The 19,538-nt window shown below is 43.9% G+C and overlaps 1 protein-coding gene across 1 annotated transcript in view; it reads left to right on the forward strand.

Moving 5' to 3' along the window:
• The window catches only part of C2CD5 (C2 calcium dependent domain containing 5), a 1,535,590-nt gene that overhangs the window by 913,245 nt on the left and 602,807 nt on the right, over nt 1–19,538 (forward strand). Inside the window, 1 exon segment of the mRNA XM_029600113.1 lies at nt 14,913–15,104. Coding sequence (XP_029455973.1) covers nt 14,913–15,104 — 192 coding nt within the window.

The following is a 19,538-nucleotide window of genomic DNA, read 5'->3' on the forward strand; positions in this document are numbered from 1 at the left end:
CCAGATTTTGATAGTTTTTGTAAGGGATTCTTTGATAGGGATGACAATCTGGATGTCATCTGCGTATAGAAAGTATTTGAGGTTAAGATTGGTTAATAGTTGACATAGGGGTAGGAGGTAAATGTTAAAGAGCGTGGGGGAGAGAGAGGAGCCCTGTGGAACACCTAGCGAAGAAGGGTAAAACTGTGATTCTTTGTTATGTATTTTGACTTTATATCCTCTGTTTCCCAAGAATGATTTGAACCAGGCAAGAGCAGAGCCTGTAATTCCGATGTTCGCTAGTTGATTTAGGAGAAGGGAGTGATTCACGGTGTCAAAGGCCGCCGATAGGTCGAGGAGTATCAGCAAGTAGGCGTGACCTTTATCGAGGCCCATGATGAGGTAATCTGTCAGAGATATGAGAAGTGATTCTGTACTTAAAGATTTTCGGAAGCCGTATTGAGTGGGGAATAATATGTTGTTGTCTTCGAGGTATTCTGATAATCTGGTGTTGACTAATTTTTCTGTAACCTTGGCTATAAAAGGAAGGTTGGATATTGGGCGGAAGTTGGATGGATCTTTAGGATTAAGGTTCGGTTTTTTTAATAGGGGTTTGATAGAAGCAACTTTCAGGTCGTCTGGATAAATTCCTTGGGCTAAGGAACAATTGATAATGTCAGTTAGGGTTTTGGAGATGGTATCTGGTATTAGCAGCAGTAGTTTGGGAGGGATCTGGTCAAATGGGTGGGATGATGGTTTCATTCTCTTCAATACTAACTTGGTCTCTGATATTGCAATGGGTTCGAAGGCTTGTATAGCAATGTCATTGCAGTGATGGCGGAATGTGCTGGGTGGGGCTAGGGTATTCGTTTTTAGTTGAGATTGCAGGTTGGAAATTTTGTTACTGAAGAAGATGGCCAGCTCCTCAGCTTTTTCGTGCGCTTGGTTGAGTGGGATGTCCGGAGAATTGGGTTGAGTTAAGTTCGAGACGTAAGTAAAGAGGGCTTTTGAATCGAAGATGAGGTGATGTATCTTGTGAGCGTAGTAGTCCCTTTTTGTTTTTAGTGTGGCGCTCTTGTAAATGTGAAGAGCGAGTTTGTAAGCTGAGAGGGAGGTCGGTGATGGTGCTTTACGCCATTTATTTTCTTTTTGTCTCAGTGAAAGCTTGAGTTTTTGTAGTTGGTCATTAAACCAGGGTTGTCTTCTGGTGGCATTATGTTTAGGTTTTTTTGTTGCCAGTGGGCAGAGTTTATTAGCTGCCGATTCTGTGATGTTGGACCATGAGTGGAGAGCCGTGTTGGGAGTGGAGATGTCTATGTGGGGGAGTTCTAGGACAAGGTGTTCGTGAAGTTCATCGGATGAACATAGGTTTCTGTAAGTAAATTGAGGTTGAAGATCTTGTTTGATGTTAGATTGTGCCAGCGAAAAAGTGGTAGAAATTAAAGCATGGTCTGACCAGGGGACTATTTTGCATATGGGGGGTGCTGAGTACGCGATGCCTGAGTTTACAAAAATGAGATCCAAAGTGTGTCCTGCTCTGTGAGTAGGGTTGTTGATTATCTGCTTGAATCCCATGGCGGTCATTGCATTTAGGAAAGTTTCACAGTTTGTAGATGGAGAGGGGTCATCAACATGTAAGTTGAAGTCTCCCAAAATGATGGCTGGAACCGCAAGATTTAGGTTAGTAGCTATTATTTCTAGAATGGGGGAGGCATCTGATTCCAGCAGTCCCGGAGGGGCGTAGACTAGAATGATTTGTAGCTGGTCAGATTTGAAAAATCCGGCTTCAATTTTTGTGGGAGAATGAATTGGGAATTGAGTAAGTCTCAGCTCTTTTTTGGCTGCAAGGAGAATACCCCCACCCTTTCTTTTCTGTCTGGGAATAGAGAAGAAGTCATGGGATTCCGTAGGAAGTTGGTTTATTAGTGCGGTGTCCGTCTGTTTAAGCCATGTTTCAGTAATTGCACAGAGGTCGGGTTTGGTGTCCAGTAGAAGGTCATTAAGTATTAGTGTTTTTTTGGTAAGGGATTGAGCGTTGAATAAAATCAGAGAGAAAAGAGCCAGGCCTAGTGTCTGTGTAAGGGGGGAAATCATGATAGGAATGAGTGATTTATAGGTAGTTGGCCGTGAAAACACTGATGGGTTTCTAATGAGAAATGACCTTTGTTGGAGAATTGGAATAGGGAGACCAGTATGCATTGAGGCTTGGAGGGGTGAGCGCTGGATGCTTGCTGGAGTGGAAGGAGGAGCGCTGGATGCTTGCTGGAGTGGAAGGAAGAGCGCTGGATGCTTGCTGGAGTGGAAGGAGGAGCGCTGGATGCTTGCTAGAGTGGAAGGAAGAGCGCTAGATGATTGCTGGAGTGGAAGGAAGAGCTCTGGATGATTGCTGGAGTGGAAGGAAGAGCGCTGGATGATTGCTGGAGTGGAAGGAAGAGCGCTGGATGATTGCTGGAGTGGAAGGATGAGCGCTAGATGATTGCTGGAGTGGAAGGAAGAGCGCTAGATGATTGCTGGAGTGGAAGGAAGAGCGCTAGATGATTGCTGGAGTGGAAGGAAGAGCGCTGGATGATTGCTGGAGTGGAAGGAAGAGCGCTAGATGATTGCTGGAGTGGAAGGAAGAGCGCTGGATGATTGCTGGAGTGGAAGGATGAGCACTGGGTGGAAGGGTGAGCGCTGGATGATTGCTGGAGTGGAAGGAAGAGCGCTGGATGATTGCTGGAGTGGAAGGATGAGCACTGGGTGGAAGGGTGAGCGCTGGATGATTGCTGGAGTGGAAGGAAGAGCACTGGGTGGAAGGGTGAGCGCTGGATGATTGCTGGAGTGGAAGGAAGAGCGCTGGATGATTGCTGGAGTGGAAGGATGAGCACTGGGTGGAAGGGTGAGCGCTGGATGATTGCTGGAGTGGAAGGAAGAGCGCTGGATGATTGCTGGAGTGGAAGGAAGAGCGCTGGATGGTTGCGTTGGTCTCAGGGCTATTTGAACAGAATGTAAAAGGTCCTCATTGAGCCTAGGCTTCAAGATGTGGTTGTAGATTGGTGGAGTTTCGCGTAGCTGTAGTTGTTCGCAGGTGGGTGGTGTCGTCTGCAAGAGGCCTATGTTTGTTTGTTGGGCTTCCCTGGGTGGAGAACGGGGCTCCTCGGGGCTGCAACGAAGGGGCGAGACAAAGGGGCTGGCCCCTTTGTCGTGCTCCTTAGGCGTGCGGCGTGCGACGCCTAGGCGCTGTGGTCGATTTAAAGGGCTCCTGGCCCTGCTGCTATTGGCGGCTTGTGCGGGTACGGATTGGCCGCTTCACGGCCCGGAGGAGGGCTGTGGGTGGCGCCTCGGTTCGCGGCTCTGCGCCTCGTGGCTGGCGCTGGGGGCTGCCGGGGGCAAGGGTGCGAATCAGGGCCTTACCCCGGTGGGTCTCGGCGCCGGCTGCGCAGGCCTCGCACGATGGGAGACGCTGGATCGGAGACGCTGGAGCAGGTAAGAGGGAGTTTCGCGGCGCCGCGGTCGATTTAAAGGGCTCCTGGCCCTGCTGCTATTGGCGGCTTGTGCGGGTACGGATTGGCCGCTTCACGGCCCGGAGGAGGGCTGTGGGTGGCGCCTCGGTTCGCGGCTCTGCGCCTCGTGGCCGGCGCTGGGGGCTGCCGGGGGCAAGGGTGCGAATCAGGGCCTTACCCCGGTGGGTCTCGGCGCCGGCTGCGCAGGCCTCGCACGATGGGAGACGCTGGATCGGAGACGCTGGAGCAGGTAAGAGGATCGGAGACGCTGGAGCAGGTAAGAGGTTAGCAGGTAAGAGGTAAGAGGGTAAGAGGTTAGCAGGTAAGAGGTTAGTAGAAACCACCAGAGGTGGCAGTAGTGAGCTGATGTGCCTGGCAGGGCTGTAGTCCCCCAGGTCATGGAGCAACGATCCCAGGATGGTTGAGTTGTTGAGAAACTGAAGAAAGTGAGTAGGCAGAGTTCATGAATGGAACTAGATGACAAAATTCACGTAAGATCTCAAGTAAGCTCAGGAGCTGGAAAGGATTAGGCCCTCGAGGAAGCGAGTACCTGGTTCCAGGGAAAGCTCTGAGAGAGCAATGGTAACTCACAGTTGTGTGTAGCAGTGATAGCTTCCAGGCAGTAGAGAATCTTCAGAGTGTCCAGGAACATGGGCCCTCGAGGAGTGAGTACCGGTTCCCATCCTTAATCTGAAAATAAAGAAAAGAGCGAGGCCCCCGAGGAGTGGGTACCTCTGGTAAGTCCGAGGAGGCAGAGTAGCTTGGAACGAATCTCCTTGCTAACTCAGTTTGTTAGCGTTTTCAAAGACCTTTAAATATTGGAAGCAGATGATGTCATCTCAGGGGGACGCCCCTGAGGTTCGCGCCCTTGCTGGTACAAGAGTCGGGGCGCGCCCATGAGCGAGCCTGCTCTAGGCATCAGTACAAGATGGCGGAGTTGCAGCGTCGAGCCGGTCTGGGGATGCTGGAGGGAGACGGCATGGAGACACCGCAGTAGCCAGCTGTCCATCAGACCCGGAGGGAGTCGCCACAGAGGTAAAGAGGATGGAGTGAGGGCGTCGAGCAGAGACGGTTGCAACACTCAATCAGGCCGTCTAGAAGCTTCAATGGCTTATAGTGCTGATGCACTTCACGACCTACTGAGGATGTCGGCGAGATCCATGGTATCTGCGGTCTCAGCTCGGAGACTCCTGTGGTTAAGAAACTGGTTGGCAGATGTGTCTTCCAAGGTACAGCTGGGTTCTTTACCTTTTAAGGGTTGTAATTGTGGAGTTGCATCAAAGGTGAGCATAAAGCTTAATGATTACGGGTAGTAACAGCCACATCAAGCAAGTTACCCTGATGCTTGTTTACCCAGACTGCACAGATACATGCCTTGTTGGATGTTGTCTGAATGTAAATCCTCTTTTCCACATTTCTCCCTGCCGTTGAAGCAGAGAGCAACGCTATATATGCATTCAAAGTGAAGTATCAGGCTTAATTGGTTTAGGTTAGTAACCGCCACAATAAGCAAGCTACCCCCACGCTTGTTTACCCAGACTGTGTAGTTCATTCCTTGTTGGTTGTTGTCTGATTGCAAATCCTCTTTTCCACATTTCCCCTTGCCGTTGAAGCAGAGAGCAATGTTGGAGTTGCATTAACTGTGTGAAGGCTTTTTGAGTAAGGGTAGTAATTACCAGATAGTAGCCACCCCCATGGCTCTTCTCTTCATTCCCATCTTCTAGCCTTTATGGATCCATAGTGTTTATCCCATGCCCCTTTGAAATCCTTCACAGTTTTAGTCTTCACCACTTCCTCCAGAATGGCATTCCAGTAATCCACCACCCTCTCCGTGAATACTTCCTGACATTGGTTCTGAGTCTTCCTCTCTGGAGTTTCAAATTGTGACCCCTAGTTCTATTGATTTTTTCCAACAGAAAAGGTTTGTTGTTGACCATGGATCATTAAAGTCTTTCAAGTATCTGAAAGTCTGTATCATATCACCCCTGCTCCTCCTCTCCTCCATGGTATACATATTTAGGTTCTTCAATCTCTCCTCATAAGTCATTTTATGAAGACCATCCATCTTTTTGGTTGCCCTTCTCTGGATCGCCTCCATCCTGTCTCTGTCCCTTTGGAGATACGGTCTCCAGAACTGAAAACAGTACTCCAGGTGAGGCCTTACTAAGGCCCTGTACAAGGGGATCATCATTTCCTTTCTCTTACTAGATATTCTTCTCTCTATGCAGCCCAGCATTCTTCTGGGATAAATTGTTGATAATAATTGGAGAAGCCTAAAAATTGTTGTATTGCTTTGAGCCCCACTGGTTGAGGCCATTCCAGGATAGCTTTGAGTTTTTCTGGGTCCATACATATACCTCTTCTGGAAACAATGTATCCCAAGAATGGTAACTCTTCCTTGTGAAATAAGCATTTTTCTAGTTTGGCATATAATTTATTCTCTTTGAGATGCTGGAGTACTTGCCGCACATGGTCCTGGTGTTGTTCCTCCGTTCTTGAAAAAATTAGTATATCATCCAGATAGACAAGTACATGGGAATAAAGGAGGTTTCAGAAGATATTATTAATCATGGCTTGAAATATGGCTGGGGCATTGCAAAACCCGAATGGCATTACCAGATACTCATAATAATACCTCGACGGGTATCTAAACATGAAAAAATGTATCAACAACACCACTAAAGATTGCTTCTACAAACTGCAGGTCCTTAAGAAACTAAGACCTCTCCTCCATCACAATGACTTCCGTACCATCCTGCAAGCCATCTTATTTAGCAAAATTGACTACTGCAACTCCCTTCTCCTAGGCCTCCCCACAATTTCCATCAGACCGCTCCAAATACTGCAAAACGCAGCTGCAAGAATCCTCTCCAACTCCCGGAGATCTGACCACATTACACCTATCCTCAGAGATCTACATTGGCTCCCGATCCCATCCAGAATACTTCACAAGACCCTCACAATCATCCACAAAACTCTACACAATCAGAATATACACTGGCTTAACAACTCCCTCCACTTCCATACATCCAATAGACCCACTAGAACTGCCTATAAAGGATCCCTGTCTACTCCCTCCCACAAACTCACACACCACATCTCCACCAAGGAACGCACCTTTTCCATTGCGGGACCAACCCTATGGAACTCTATGCCACCCGAACTACGCCAAGAAATATGTCCGAAAACCTGGCTATTCAGCTTGGCCTATACTTAAATATCACGTCCTTACTTCTCGCTCCCAAAAGGTCCCCCCTCCCTCCTAAATAAACTGGCTAGCTAAGCCATCTAAGTTTCCTCCTTTCGGGGTATCCCATCACTGGCAATACAGAACTGTGTATATAATTCCGCTTACATCAATCACGTATTTAAGCGCACTACCTAAGTCCTCCTGGACCTGTCTTTCCTCTACTCCCCCCATCTTGTTCCTTCATCTCCCTGTTATATGTAACTTGAATTTCTCCCTTTCCAAATCATGTTCTAGTTCCCTCTGTTAATTGTAAACTGAGGTGATATGAAAATGAATGTCAGTATAAAAAAAGGTTTTTAAATAAATAAATAATGTACATCATGTGTGTTAAAGGCTGTTTTCCACTCGTCTCCCTCCCGAATCCGGATTAATTTGTAAGCCCCTCTTAAATCGAGTTTAGTAAAAATCTGAGCCCCTTTTACTCAATCAAAGAGTTCGGAAATAAGTGGAATCAGGTACCAGTTTTTCTTGGTAATATTATTTAAACCTCTGTAGTCAATGCATGGTTGTAAAGACCCATATTTTTTCTTGACAAGAAAGAACCCGGCTCCGGCTGGAGAGCCAGGTTCTCTTGGATATATTGCGTCATGACTTCAGACTCAGGCTCTGAAAGAGTATAAACTCTCCCTCTGTGGGGAGACTGACCGGGGAGTAAATCTATTCCACAATCGTAGGGCCGGTGGGGTGGTAACATCTCTGCTTGCTGCTGGCTGAAGACATCTGCGAACTCGGTGTACTGATGTAGTATGCCGGAGCACTTTATTGCAGAACTGACCTGGCAAGGCTTAACTTGTATTAAACAATTTTGATGACAATATAAGCTCCAACTGGCTAACTGTAGGGATGCCCAATCCAAATGGGGTTGATGTAATCTTAGCCAGGGCAGACCTAGGATCACCTGGTTGACAGAGGAGGGGAGTACATAGAACTGAATGGATTCCTGGTGTAACACTCCTGATATCATTTTGACTGGTTTAGTGATAAAGGAGATTTGGATCCCCACTGCCCCGGTACTCAAGAAATGGAGAGGGGTCTTTAATGGTTCAGTGGGAATGTGATGAAGCTGGACTAGGTTCTCCTCTATGAAATTGCCAGCCGCCTTGGAATCTAAGAAGGCCTGGAGATGAATGGACTCTTTTCCCGTGGATATAGTAACTGGAATTAATATTTGTGGAGAGGGAATGGTGTGACTTAGGGAGGCCTACCCGGCCTAGGTCCGGGAGTTTCCAGACTTGTTAGGGCATCTGTTCACAAAATGTCCCGTTCTGGCGCAGTATAGACAAAGATGATTTAATCTTCTATGCTGCCACTCCTCGGGCGAGAGTCAGCATCCATCGATTTGCATGGGTTCTTCAATGCTAGGCTGATGTTCCAAGGACTTGGGTGTCTCAAGTGGACATTGAAAGGTGGGTGCTAGACGAAAGGGTTGTCGGACAGCTGTGCATTCCCGAGACCTCTCCTATAATTGGTGGTCCAGGCGAACTGCCAAGCATATCAGTTCCTCCAGAGATTCAGGTGGTTCCCGGGCTGCTAACTCGTCCTTACTGGGCTCAGATAATCCCTGGCGAAAGACAACAGTAAGGCTATCCTCGCCCCAGCAAAGTTCGGCCGCCAGAGTCTGAAATTGAATGACATAATACCCGACCGAGCGGGAATCCTGCCGGATCTGAAGCAGGTCGGAGGTAAAAGGTTTGAAAGGTAGAAATGATCAATGTGTGGAGAGAGATGAAGAAATGGCAGAAATATTAAACGAATACTTCAGCTCTGTGTTCACTAAAGAAGACCCTGGAGAAGGACCATCTCTACACAACAAGAAACTGGAGGGAAGTGGAACAGATGAAAATCCTTTTACAGTAGATAATGTATGGGAAGAGCTAAAGAATCTGAAAGTGGACAAAGCCATGGGGCCTGATGGGATTCATCCAAGGATACTGAGGGACCTCAGAGATGTGCTGGCGGGACCGCTGTGCGACCTGTTCAATAGATCCCTAGAAACGGGAGTGGTGCCGAGTGATTGGAGAAGAGCGGTGGTGGTCCCGCTTCACAAGAGTGGGAACAGAGAGGAGGCTGGTAACTACAGACCGGTTAGCCTCACTTCGTTGGTGGGAAAAGTAATGGAGTCACTGTTGAAAGAGAGAATAGTGAACTATCTACAGTCCGGAGAATTGATGGACCAGAGGCAGCATGGATTCACCAGAGGAAGATCCTGTCAGACAAATCTGATTGACTTTTTTGACTGGGTAACCAAGGAATTGGATCGAGGAAGAGCGCTCGATGTCATCTACTTGGATTTCAGCAAAGCTTTTGATACGGTTCCGCACAGGAGACTGGTGAATAAAACGAGAAGCTTAGGAGTGAGTGCTGAGGTGGTGACCTGGATTGAAAACTGGTTGACGGACAGAAGACAATGCGTGATAGTAAATGGAACTTTCTCTGAAGAGAGAGCGGTTTTAAGTGGTGTACCGCAAGGATCGGTGTTGGGACCGGTCCTGTTCAATATCTTTGTGTGAGACATTGCGGACGGGATAGAAGGTAAGGTTTGTCTTTTTGCGGATGACACTAAGATCTGCAACAGAGTGGACACGCCGGAAGGAGTGGAGAGAATGAGACGGGATTTAAGGAAACTGGAAGAGTGGTCGAAGATATGGCAGCTGAGATTCAATGCCAAGAAGTGCAAAGTCATGCATATGGGGAGTGGAAATCCGAATGAACTGTATTCGATGGGGGGGGAAAGGCTGATGTGAACAACTTCAAAAAGAAATTGAAAACATGGTTGTTCAAACATGCCTACCCAGAATAAAAACTCACACCTCCTCCAATAAAAAAAAAAAAAATAGACCACATTGCGTCTGTTCCATCTTCCTCATACTGAGGAACCATATGTTGTTATCCTCTCTCCTCGTTCACACCGAGGAACCATGTTAATGTTAATGTTACTGTTATTTCTCGTCTATCCTATTTAATTATTTACCCTCCTCCCAGTTTCTAATTCCCTGTTAAAATGTAACTTCCATACTTTACCAGTTTTGATGTAAACCGGCATGATGTCCACAACTAATGCCGGTATATAAAAATGTTTAAATAAATAAAATAAATGTGCACGGAGCAGGAGAGAGACCTTGGAGTGATAGTGTCTAATGATATGAAGTCTGCGAAACAATGCGACAAGGCGATAGCAAAAGCCAGAAGAATGCTGGGATGCATAGAGAGAGGAATATCGAGTAAGAAAAGGGAAGTGATTATCCCCTTGTACAGGTATTTGGTGAGGCCTCACCTGGAGTACTGTGTTCAGTTCTGGAGACCGTATCTACAAAGAGACAAGGACAAGATGGAAGCGGTACAGAGAAGGGCGACCAGGAAGGTGGAGGGTCTTCATAGGATGACATACGAGGAGAGATTGAAGAATCTAAATATGTACTCACTGGAGGAAAGGAGGAGCAGGGGTGATATGATTCAGACTTTCAGATACTTGAAAAACTTTAATGATCCAAAGACAACGACAAACCTTTTCCGTCAGAAAAAAATCAGCAGAACCAGAGGTCACGAGCTGAGGCTTCAGGGAGGAAGACTAAGAACCAATGTCAGGAAGTATTTCTTCACGGAAAGGGTGGTGGATGCCTGGAATGCCCTTCCGGAGGAAGTGGTGAAGTCTAAAACTGTGAACGACTTCAAAGGGGCGTGGGATAAACACTGTGTTCCATCAAGTCTAGAGGGCGTGAATAAAGTGGAGGCAGCAAAACACTGCACGGAGCGGCAGCCACAGAGGCATTCACGGAGCGGGATGCCAGTGGCCAGTAGTTGGTGTTCCACCTTCACGGAGCGGAAGGATGGAGGGCTGCTATCTCCAAAAAAATAAAATAAAACAAACAAAAAAATAAAAACTGGGGTGGGTAAGAGTATGGGGCAAGGGGGTGGCCTGCTTGTTACAGTGGTTGCTACCCCTAATTGAGCTGGATGTCACTTGGATGCAGATACAGAGCTGCTCTCTAAATTGGTGGTAGGATGGAGGGGAATTAGGGCTGGAGGGTACTGGAAGCCAATAGTAACAGGTGGGAGAGAGAAAAAGGGAAAAAAAATGGATAAAGGTGTAGCTTGCTGGGCAGACTTGATGGGCCGTTTGGTCTTCTTCTGCCGTCATTTCTATGTTTCTATGTAGGCTGCCGAAGTCGAACGTCCTGGCTCATCGAAGATAAGGCAGAAATCTTTCAAAAATTGGTCCAGATTATTCAAAATGGGATCGTCTCATTCCCATAACAGGGATGCCCAGGCTAAGGCTGGACCCTCCAGTAAGGACAAAATAAAGGTGACTTTAGTCTTGTCTGAGGGAAATAGTGAGGCTTGGAGTGAAAAGTGCATGTGGCACTGATTTATGAAGCCCCGACACTGCAGAGGAGATCCATTAAAGCGAGGTGGAGGTGGAAGACGGAAGATGGCGGTGTGTGACAGTTGGAATCCCAGGTGGAGCCAGTGCCAAAGCATCCATGCGAGTGGCTAAGCGTTCCAGAACTCCTGTCACCTGATCAAGTACTCCTTGCTGCTGTTGAATCCGGGAGGCTAATCAAGGAATGTCCTGTAAGGCGATCAGATCTACAGGATCCATGGCCTCGGCTATCAGTTATGAAACTGCTAGTGAACCCAAATGTAGAGGACTGCTTTACTTTCCTCTGTATGATGGTTAGGGTTGATGTGGATAAAGGAGGATGTGCACCCAGGGCCGGTCCAGACGATCCAGTCCAAGAGGCCGGCAGAGAGTAAGCAAGTCCAAGTCACAATCCGGGTCAGGGCAGGCAGCAGACAAAGGTTCCAGGCAATCCAATCCGAGAGGCAGGCAGCGAGTAAACAGGTCCAAGAAGCAGTCCGGGTCAGGGCAGGCAGCAGTCAAATGTACAAGAAGATCCACCGAAGCTCCAACACAAGCAAGCCTGTAACCGAGGCAGTGCTGTGCTGGAGAGATCTCTTTAAATAATAGGTTTTCCCACGCTACTGCGGGAACGTCCTGCCGGGCTGCTGACGACATATGGGCATAGTCATGCTGAGGGTTGCGCGGTGCCGTGCCAAGCGATGCAGTCGAGCTGCAACACCACGGGAGTCTGCTGGAGTTTGCCAAACGGTAACGCTAGCTTTGTTATTTGGATGAGAAATCTTCCTGCTCGGAATTGCAGATTACATCAAGAAAGTCAGCACCTGTTTCTTATTCAGCTGAGAGAGCAGTTCATTGATGGATTGATGAAATAAAGATTACAAAATGTCTCTCCTGCTTTGTTCATCCTACCCTCCTCGGACATGAATCGGCTTACCTACTCTAGTCATTGTAGTGACATGTTCTTGTAGTGTCGTGCAGCAGGGCTTCTCAAGAAACTTGCAACCCCTAGGTTTTGCTTTTTTGATGGCTAAAGGAACCTTCATTAACTAATGTAAACCAATGTGATATGTTCTCATGATACGTCAGTATATAAAAATTAATAATAAATAAATAAATAAAATACCAATAATCTAACCAGGCCAATCAGATCTGCATTGATGGGACTACAAAACCTCAGTATCTACCACTGCACTTACAGAATTAAAAAAGTGCATATTGTGGTATATCTCAGAGCAGCAGACCACAAATCATGAAGACAGCATAGCTGCAAATCTTTCTGTACAAAAAAATTAATATTGATGTGTGTATCTTATTACTTAATAATTTCTCTGTGTCACTGAAAAAAGTTTATTCCTGATAGTTATTTTTCCAAAATTTATAAAAAGTAAAATAAAAATGTTTTCATTATTGGTTTGTTTGTTTTTTTTCCCTGCCAGGCAGTGTAGCCTCTTAAGCATCTGGAAATGTCTTCTATCCCATGAAGGTTTCCACTCTATGACAAAGATAGGTTTTAAAATCCAATCACAGTCTGGCCTTAACAAAAATACCACCAAGAAAATGGGGGTGGGGGAACCTCTACCTTGATGCTTCTAAAACTTGTGAAAAATCTAAAATATCAAATGATAGCAGGTCTTCTAAAGGACAGTCAGCGGTTCCATTCTTCCATTTAGCCTTGAGTAAACAGTAAACTTTTGGAGTTGATGGATATATCTACACTTTCAAAACTTATAAAAATTATTTTTTTAAACATTTCAGTATGCCACACAAGCTTAAATTAAATGCATTGTAACCCATCATGTATGGCCATTTAAGCTTTTTATTTTACCTAAAGATAAAACTGTAAAAACGTAAGAAATATCTTTAGGTAAAATAAAAAGTGTCCCTAGAAATAATGCTAAGAGGATGAAATACAGCCAAGGCAAACTATGTAGAAATTCGAAAATAATAAAGTAAAACTTCTGCTTGAGTTATGTAAGAGTTGGAAGTGTGTATAAAGGCTATACAAAAGAATAAAAAGAATTAGAAAATACGAAGGAAAAGCATCCAAAGGGTATGACTTTGGGAATGTGTTTTTGGGTGGGTAGGGGATTGTATGATGCGAGGGATTTGTGAATGTGTTTTTGTATGTATGAGGGATTTGTTGAATGTGTTTTTTGAAGGGCTGTATCTGTATTTGTAAGTAGCTGATGTGGTTGTGAGGGAGTATGTTGTGTTTTTAGATTGAGGATGTGTGAGGATCTCTGGGATAATGGGTGTGTATATCTATATATCTATGGCCTGGATTTTCTAAAATCGCACGGCTTTCTGAATCCGGTGGTAACGGAGGATGGGGGGTTGAAGCAGGGGGCGGGCCTGCAAAAGCCAGCAGCGATAGCACCACCGTGGTGTTATCGCTGCTGGCTTTCACACCCAATAGCACCACCGTGAAAGGTGGTGCTATTGGGTGCGCTACTGGCGGCGATAATGGGTCTTACCTTATCACCGCCAGCGAAGTTACCACCCCGACTCTTCCTCTTCCGGTCCCGCCTCCGCCCCTATCTAGCTATCGCACGATATCAATAGAAAATGACCCCCTATATCTATCTATTTATATGTGTATTTGAGAGGAGGGATGCAGGGGTGTATTTGTGAAGGTTTTTGTATGGACAATGTGTGGCACGGTTATGTTTGTAAGGGGCATAGTGGGGTGTGTTTTTTATGGTATAGCTGTGTAGGTGGGGCATGTGGGGTTGTGCTTAGGACAAGTATATGTGTGGGAGTGGGATGTGTGTGCACAAGGGTGTGTTTGTCTTAGGATGAATTCAGAAGTTGTGTCATTTATTTTCCCTGTCTCTGTGGGTAAGGGTGCGTACTAGGATCAGATGTGTATGTGGGAAGGGGATGTAGGAATGTGTGGAGCTTGTAGAAATATATGGGATGTATGTAGAGGGAAGTGTGAGTTGGGTGTATGATGATGGGTGTTTGTTGGGATGTGGGTGGGTGTGGAAGGAATATATATGAGAAAGGGTAGGTGTGTAAAAGTAGCATATATTTGTTTACTTTGGAAGCACCTTTTTGTGCTATCCTTTGACAGTTGCTTCAATTATTTTCCCTCTCTCTTTCTCTCTCTGCCTCTCTCTCTGTTGCAAGGTGCTTGAGGGTTGGAGGGATGTTTGGAATGGATTGATGGTCAGCATTGTAACAGTTCAAACAGCTTCTAACAGTTTCCAATGAAAGTAATGGGAGATTTTTTGGAGGTTCGCTTCTCTGAAAATACTTATCTGATGTTTCTGTTTTTCTAAGTCATCTGAAATATTCACCTTTACTTCCTGTTTGCCAAATTTGGTGAATTTCCATCCCAGTTTTGGAGCATTATTGTGCCTATCGAAGGATGAATGAACTGAATGACATTAATCTATTTTACATAATTCTTTCCAATATTCTGTTTGTTGGAAAGCATAAAAAGACAGTATAGAGTAACAAAGAAAATACCCAATTTATATTAATATTTTTTTTTCATTTTGGCCAGCAGTAGACCTTGGTATTTTCTTAATAGCTTTGGTGGTAAGGCATGAAATACATATTGTATCTCATAAGAGGTTATCTCCTCTCTTGCAAGCAATTGTGTTAAAACATACTTAACAGTAATAAGAAAGACAAATATATAGAAATCTTATATATTTTATATAATCTGTGTGTGTGTATGTATATATATATCCTGCACTACTACTACTACAGCACAAGCGTTTTATGTAATATATTTGTAACAAATTATATTTCTCCATCTAAATATGGACAGACATTCAAGTAACATTTTTATTTAAAACAAATTAAATATTTCTCTAAATTGTCTTTCTAGGATTGAAGAACCTTCACCTCCTGGTTGTGGATTTTGTCATATACCATATGATGAACTGAACATGCCACTCCCAGCTCATCTCACATTCTGCTACAGTTGCCGAAAGCAAAAAGTTCCTGATGTTCTTTTTACAACAATAGATCTTCCTGCAGAAGCAATGGTCACTGGGAAGGGCTGTCTTATTCAAGCAAGGTTGGCAAATTATCTCTGCACTCACTATTTTGAAATATTATTATGTTAATATGACTTCAAATTATCAAAATGCAATTATTAGGATTTGTAGGTTTTGTCAGTTGTATTTAATCAGTCATGTTATCTGAAATCTGTTGTTTGAAGATGTAGTGTGAAGGCGAGAAATTCACTAAAGTTGTATACAAAGGTAGTATAATCACCACCTGGCACTGTTTCCAGAACGTTCTCAAGATCTCTCTGAACATTCATGACAGTTTCTGTGCTCCCACAGTCATGCATCATACCTCAGCTCATTTTTCCCATGACCCCTCATTCTAGACCCGAAACCTTTGAGATATGTCTCTATTATATCTTCCGTATTTCACGGTTCCCATATGTCTTAGACCAGTGACTATTTTAGGGATTGAAGCTACTGAAAATATTAAGAGAACTAAATGATAATTATGTGCACTCCTAAAGATAAAACGGGAAATAATGTACTGCTATATTTTTTGCCAAAATACTGTATTTAAATCTGTATTGTATACAAAGAAATATTGCCAAAAAATGGAAAAGCTACAAAAGGCAGTTGGTGGAAATTTAAGATCTTAAATTGGAGAAATAAAACAGAAATGTCTAAGTGATGAATCTTAAAATGGTTGAGAGATGAAGTAAACAGAAAATAGTGAGAGAAAAAGGAGATGTGGTTAGGATCCCCAGAAGAGAGGTGCTGGAACAGCCAAGGAGTTCCAGAAGAATGGTGCAGAACAGCTGGAAAATATAATGGATGAGATACCAGTGAATGGCAGTGGTGCAACACATGAGGATAAAGAAAGGCAGGAAAAAGACTGTGAGATTGAGGAGCTGATGTTTGAGCTCCTGACATGTGAGGATTATATATATACTGGAATCTAGGAGAGGAAATGACCATTCAAGTTAAACCTGACACACACAGTAAAAAGCATGATTATTAAGAACAAGAAGACCATAACCTGCATAAGGAGGCCAAGTTGGTTGTGTAGTTTTATTTTATTTTATTTTTGTATTGTTGTATTTGTTTTTATCTTGTACACCACTTTGAACATTCTTCTTGATCACAAAGGTGATATAGAAAAATGTTAAATGTAAAATAAATCATAGTAAAATCATGTTAAATGTAAAATGATACATTTAACATGATTTTAAAATGTAAAATCATGTTAAATGTAAAATAAATCTCCACTTTACCGCTACTGTAAATATTGTTGTATTGATATTGTTTAGTTCCGAGTTTCCTCTGACACTGGCTCCTCTTCTTCCCAGTTTGAGTACCCCTGTTTTATTGTAACTTTCGCTTTCTCCTTGGTTATGTCAATGTTATTTCCCCATGTTCCATGTAAACCGATATGATATGATCTGTATCATGAATGTCGGTATAGAAAAGCACTAAATAAATATATATATGTATGTATGTATGTATATATGTATGTATATTTATTTATTTATTTAACAGCTTTTCTATACCGACATTAAAATACACATCATATCGGTTTACATAATAACAAAAGGTAGAAAATACAAATAACAGGGGGAGGGGAGGGGGAGAACTAAGAACAGCGGGTCGGAAGGGGTGACCCCAAAATTAGATAGAAAGGAGAGAGGCGAGAGGAACTGTAACAAGGTTAATTAAAGGTGTAAGAGTACATAATATACAAATGGAGCCAGAGACCGGTGGGTCGTGGAGGCAATTATACAAAATATACAAGGGGTTATGAGTGTTACCGGGGGGTCAAGAATGTTAATCCGAGAAGGCATGATGAAATAAATAAATAAAATACTATTAAATAAATAGTACGTTGACCACTACTACTGAAATAAATCTAATACAATATTGCACACCGAAAATATTTACTGAGGGTGGCCTATCAACAAGGACACAAGATCAGAAGGAAGAAAAAGGATGATAGCATTCATAATGCAAACAAATTTTACATAATAAATTAAGTAAAACTGCAGTAGCATATAACTTTAAAAAGGCACTCGAGTGGTCAAGGTCTTGGATATAGCCAGAGGAATCACACTCAGACTCTGCTGTAACTTCAGTGTGTTTATTTACAGTGCCATACTTAACAAAATCAGGAATGACAAACGGTTGCAAACACAAAGTCTACTCTAATTTCAGCTAATCGGACACTTCCCAGAAGTCTGCCTGTTCTCCACTCTCAGTAAGTTACACACTAGGTACTTCCTGAATTCTGGCCATCTCCTTTAGGAGCTGTTGGGACTCCATGTCCATCCACTCTAGCCATTCACTTCAGATCTGGGCGACCTCTCCGCCTACCACAACTGCAAATCCAGGTTTTCCCTCTCGCCTGACTCATGGGCATGGGGAACTCTGATTACAGAATTACATTGTACCAATCTTATTTTTATTTATTTATTTAAATTCTTTTACTATACCGATACTCAAGACGCGGTCTTATCATACCGGTTTACAATAGAACAGGGGAAACCAATTAACAACTATATAGAAGGTAAAAAGTTACATCAAACAGGGAGCGAAAAACATGGGAGCTGGAGGACAGGAAAGATATTTTAAAACGATATCAACTGAAGAGTGCTAAAATAGTCATTGAAAACAATGAAAACACTTCCTTCTCCAGCCCTTCCAGCTCCTCTTTCTTCTTTCTTCCCCATTTCTTCTGAGTTACAGTAATCTCCACTGGTTCTCAACCATGCTTTACTGGGATATTGCCTAGGCTTCCAGCAGTTGCTTCTTCTAGCATTTTCTCTTCTGCTGGACCACGCCGTGTTCCAGTCCAGAGTACAACAGTTTCCTCTTGCTTTTCCTCTCTGTTTTTTTTTCTCTCTCTCTCTAAAAAAAACCCCCAAAAGCAAAAGAAATCTTGCTTGACCAGCTCTAGCTATACTTTTGTTGCACCCCTACCTTGAGACAGGTCTAACCTGTTTAGTCTAAGTGAAAAAAAATCCCATCTTATTTCCCTAACAGGCCCCTTTTACCTTTCTCTGGGTTTAAAGCAGTTTTTTTTCCTGTGCTCTGCAGTCTAGCAGTGCTGCAGGGCTCTAATGCTTCAGAGCCACACCTGTTTCTTCAACAGCTTCTGGCAGGCAGCCCAATCAACCAACTTTTTCCTCTTTCAAACAACTTATCTCTCTTCCGTCTTTTTGTTCCCAGTGCTCCACCAGACCAACTGCCTTCTGTATTGTGCTTCCCAAGCCACACTCTTAAACAAACTTTTCCTGTTTTATTCTATATGTCCCCAGATCTACCCAGCAACTCCAACTGCCTTCTGCAGTGTGCTCCCTGAGACACACCCTCCCTCAGCAACACTACTTAGAAAAAAAATTCCTTACCTCAGTCTTGTGGAGACTGGTTCCTCCCTCTGTGCCTTCCTTAGAGGGATCCTACTGCTAACAACATATGTGGCATTTGATCGGATACAGCCAGAGGAATCACACTCCGACTCTGCTGTAACTTCAATGGGTTTATTTACAGTGCCACACTTAGTACAGTCATGATTGACAAATACAGCTGCAAACACAAAGACTGCTCTCTAGTCTCAGCTAATCAGGTGGTTCCCAGAAGTCTGCCTGCTCTTAACTCTCAATAAATTACATACTAGGCACTTCCAAGATCCTTTGGCACTTCTAAAAATTTGCCTATCCTCTCCCAGAGAGAGGTCTGGAGCTTCCACTCTCAGAAAGGTCTTGAAGCTCCAGACCCCAGATCCACGGGACCCATCTTCACCCTGCTGGCTCAGCAACTTATTCTGCACTGTACTGGTCACATCCTCCAAACACCCCCTGCCCGGCAGGGTCCCACACATAGCCATTCTCCAACTAAGGATTTTAAATGGGACCAGGCTCCCAGCGTTGTCCTGCACACGCTCACAAGGAGACACTAATGGTGCTGCCTCACAGGGAGATTGATAAAATCAGGAAACTAGTTTACATAAAGCATGGACATTGTTTAAAAATCTTGGAGACCCAGATAAAATATATCCCATGCATTAAAAAAGGTCAAAGGAAGACCAAATTACTGTTAGCATGGTTTAATGGTGAGGTGAAAAAGGCAGTTGAAGCTTAAAGGGCATCTTTCAAAAAATAGAAAGCAGACAATGAGTAAAATAGGCAGGAGCATAAGTATTGGCACGTTAGGTGTACAACAGTAGTGAGATAGGTGAAGAAAGTACTTGAGTTGAAGCTTACCATAGAGACAAAAACTAATAAAACCTGTTTCAAATATATTCTTTTTCTTTTTTTTTTCAAAATAATTTTTTCTTTATTGGGAAGAAGCATCAACAGAGAACAAGACCCGCACCGCAGGTATAAACACAGTACTTAACAATTAGTACAATCCAGAGATACAGAGTATATAGTAGCAGCCCCTAAACATCAGTCGCTGCTCAATCCCAATTCTTTTATTTCCACATCTCAATTTCCCCATCCCTACTT

Source organism: Rhinatrema bivittatum, chromosome 4, assembly GCF_901001135.1.
Source record: "Rhinatrema bivittatum chromosome 4, aRhiBiv1.1, whole genome shotgun sequence".
NCBI classification, from domain to species: domain Eukaryota; kingdom Metazoa; phylum Chordata; class Amphibia; order Gymnophiona; family Rhinatrematidae; genus Rhinatrema; species Rhinatrema bivittatum.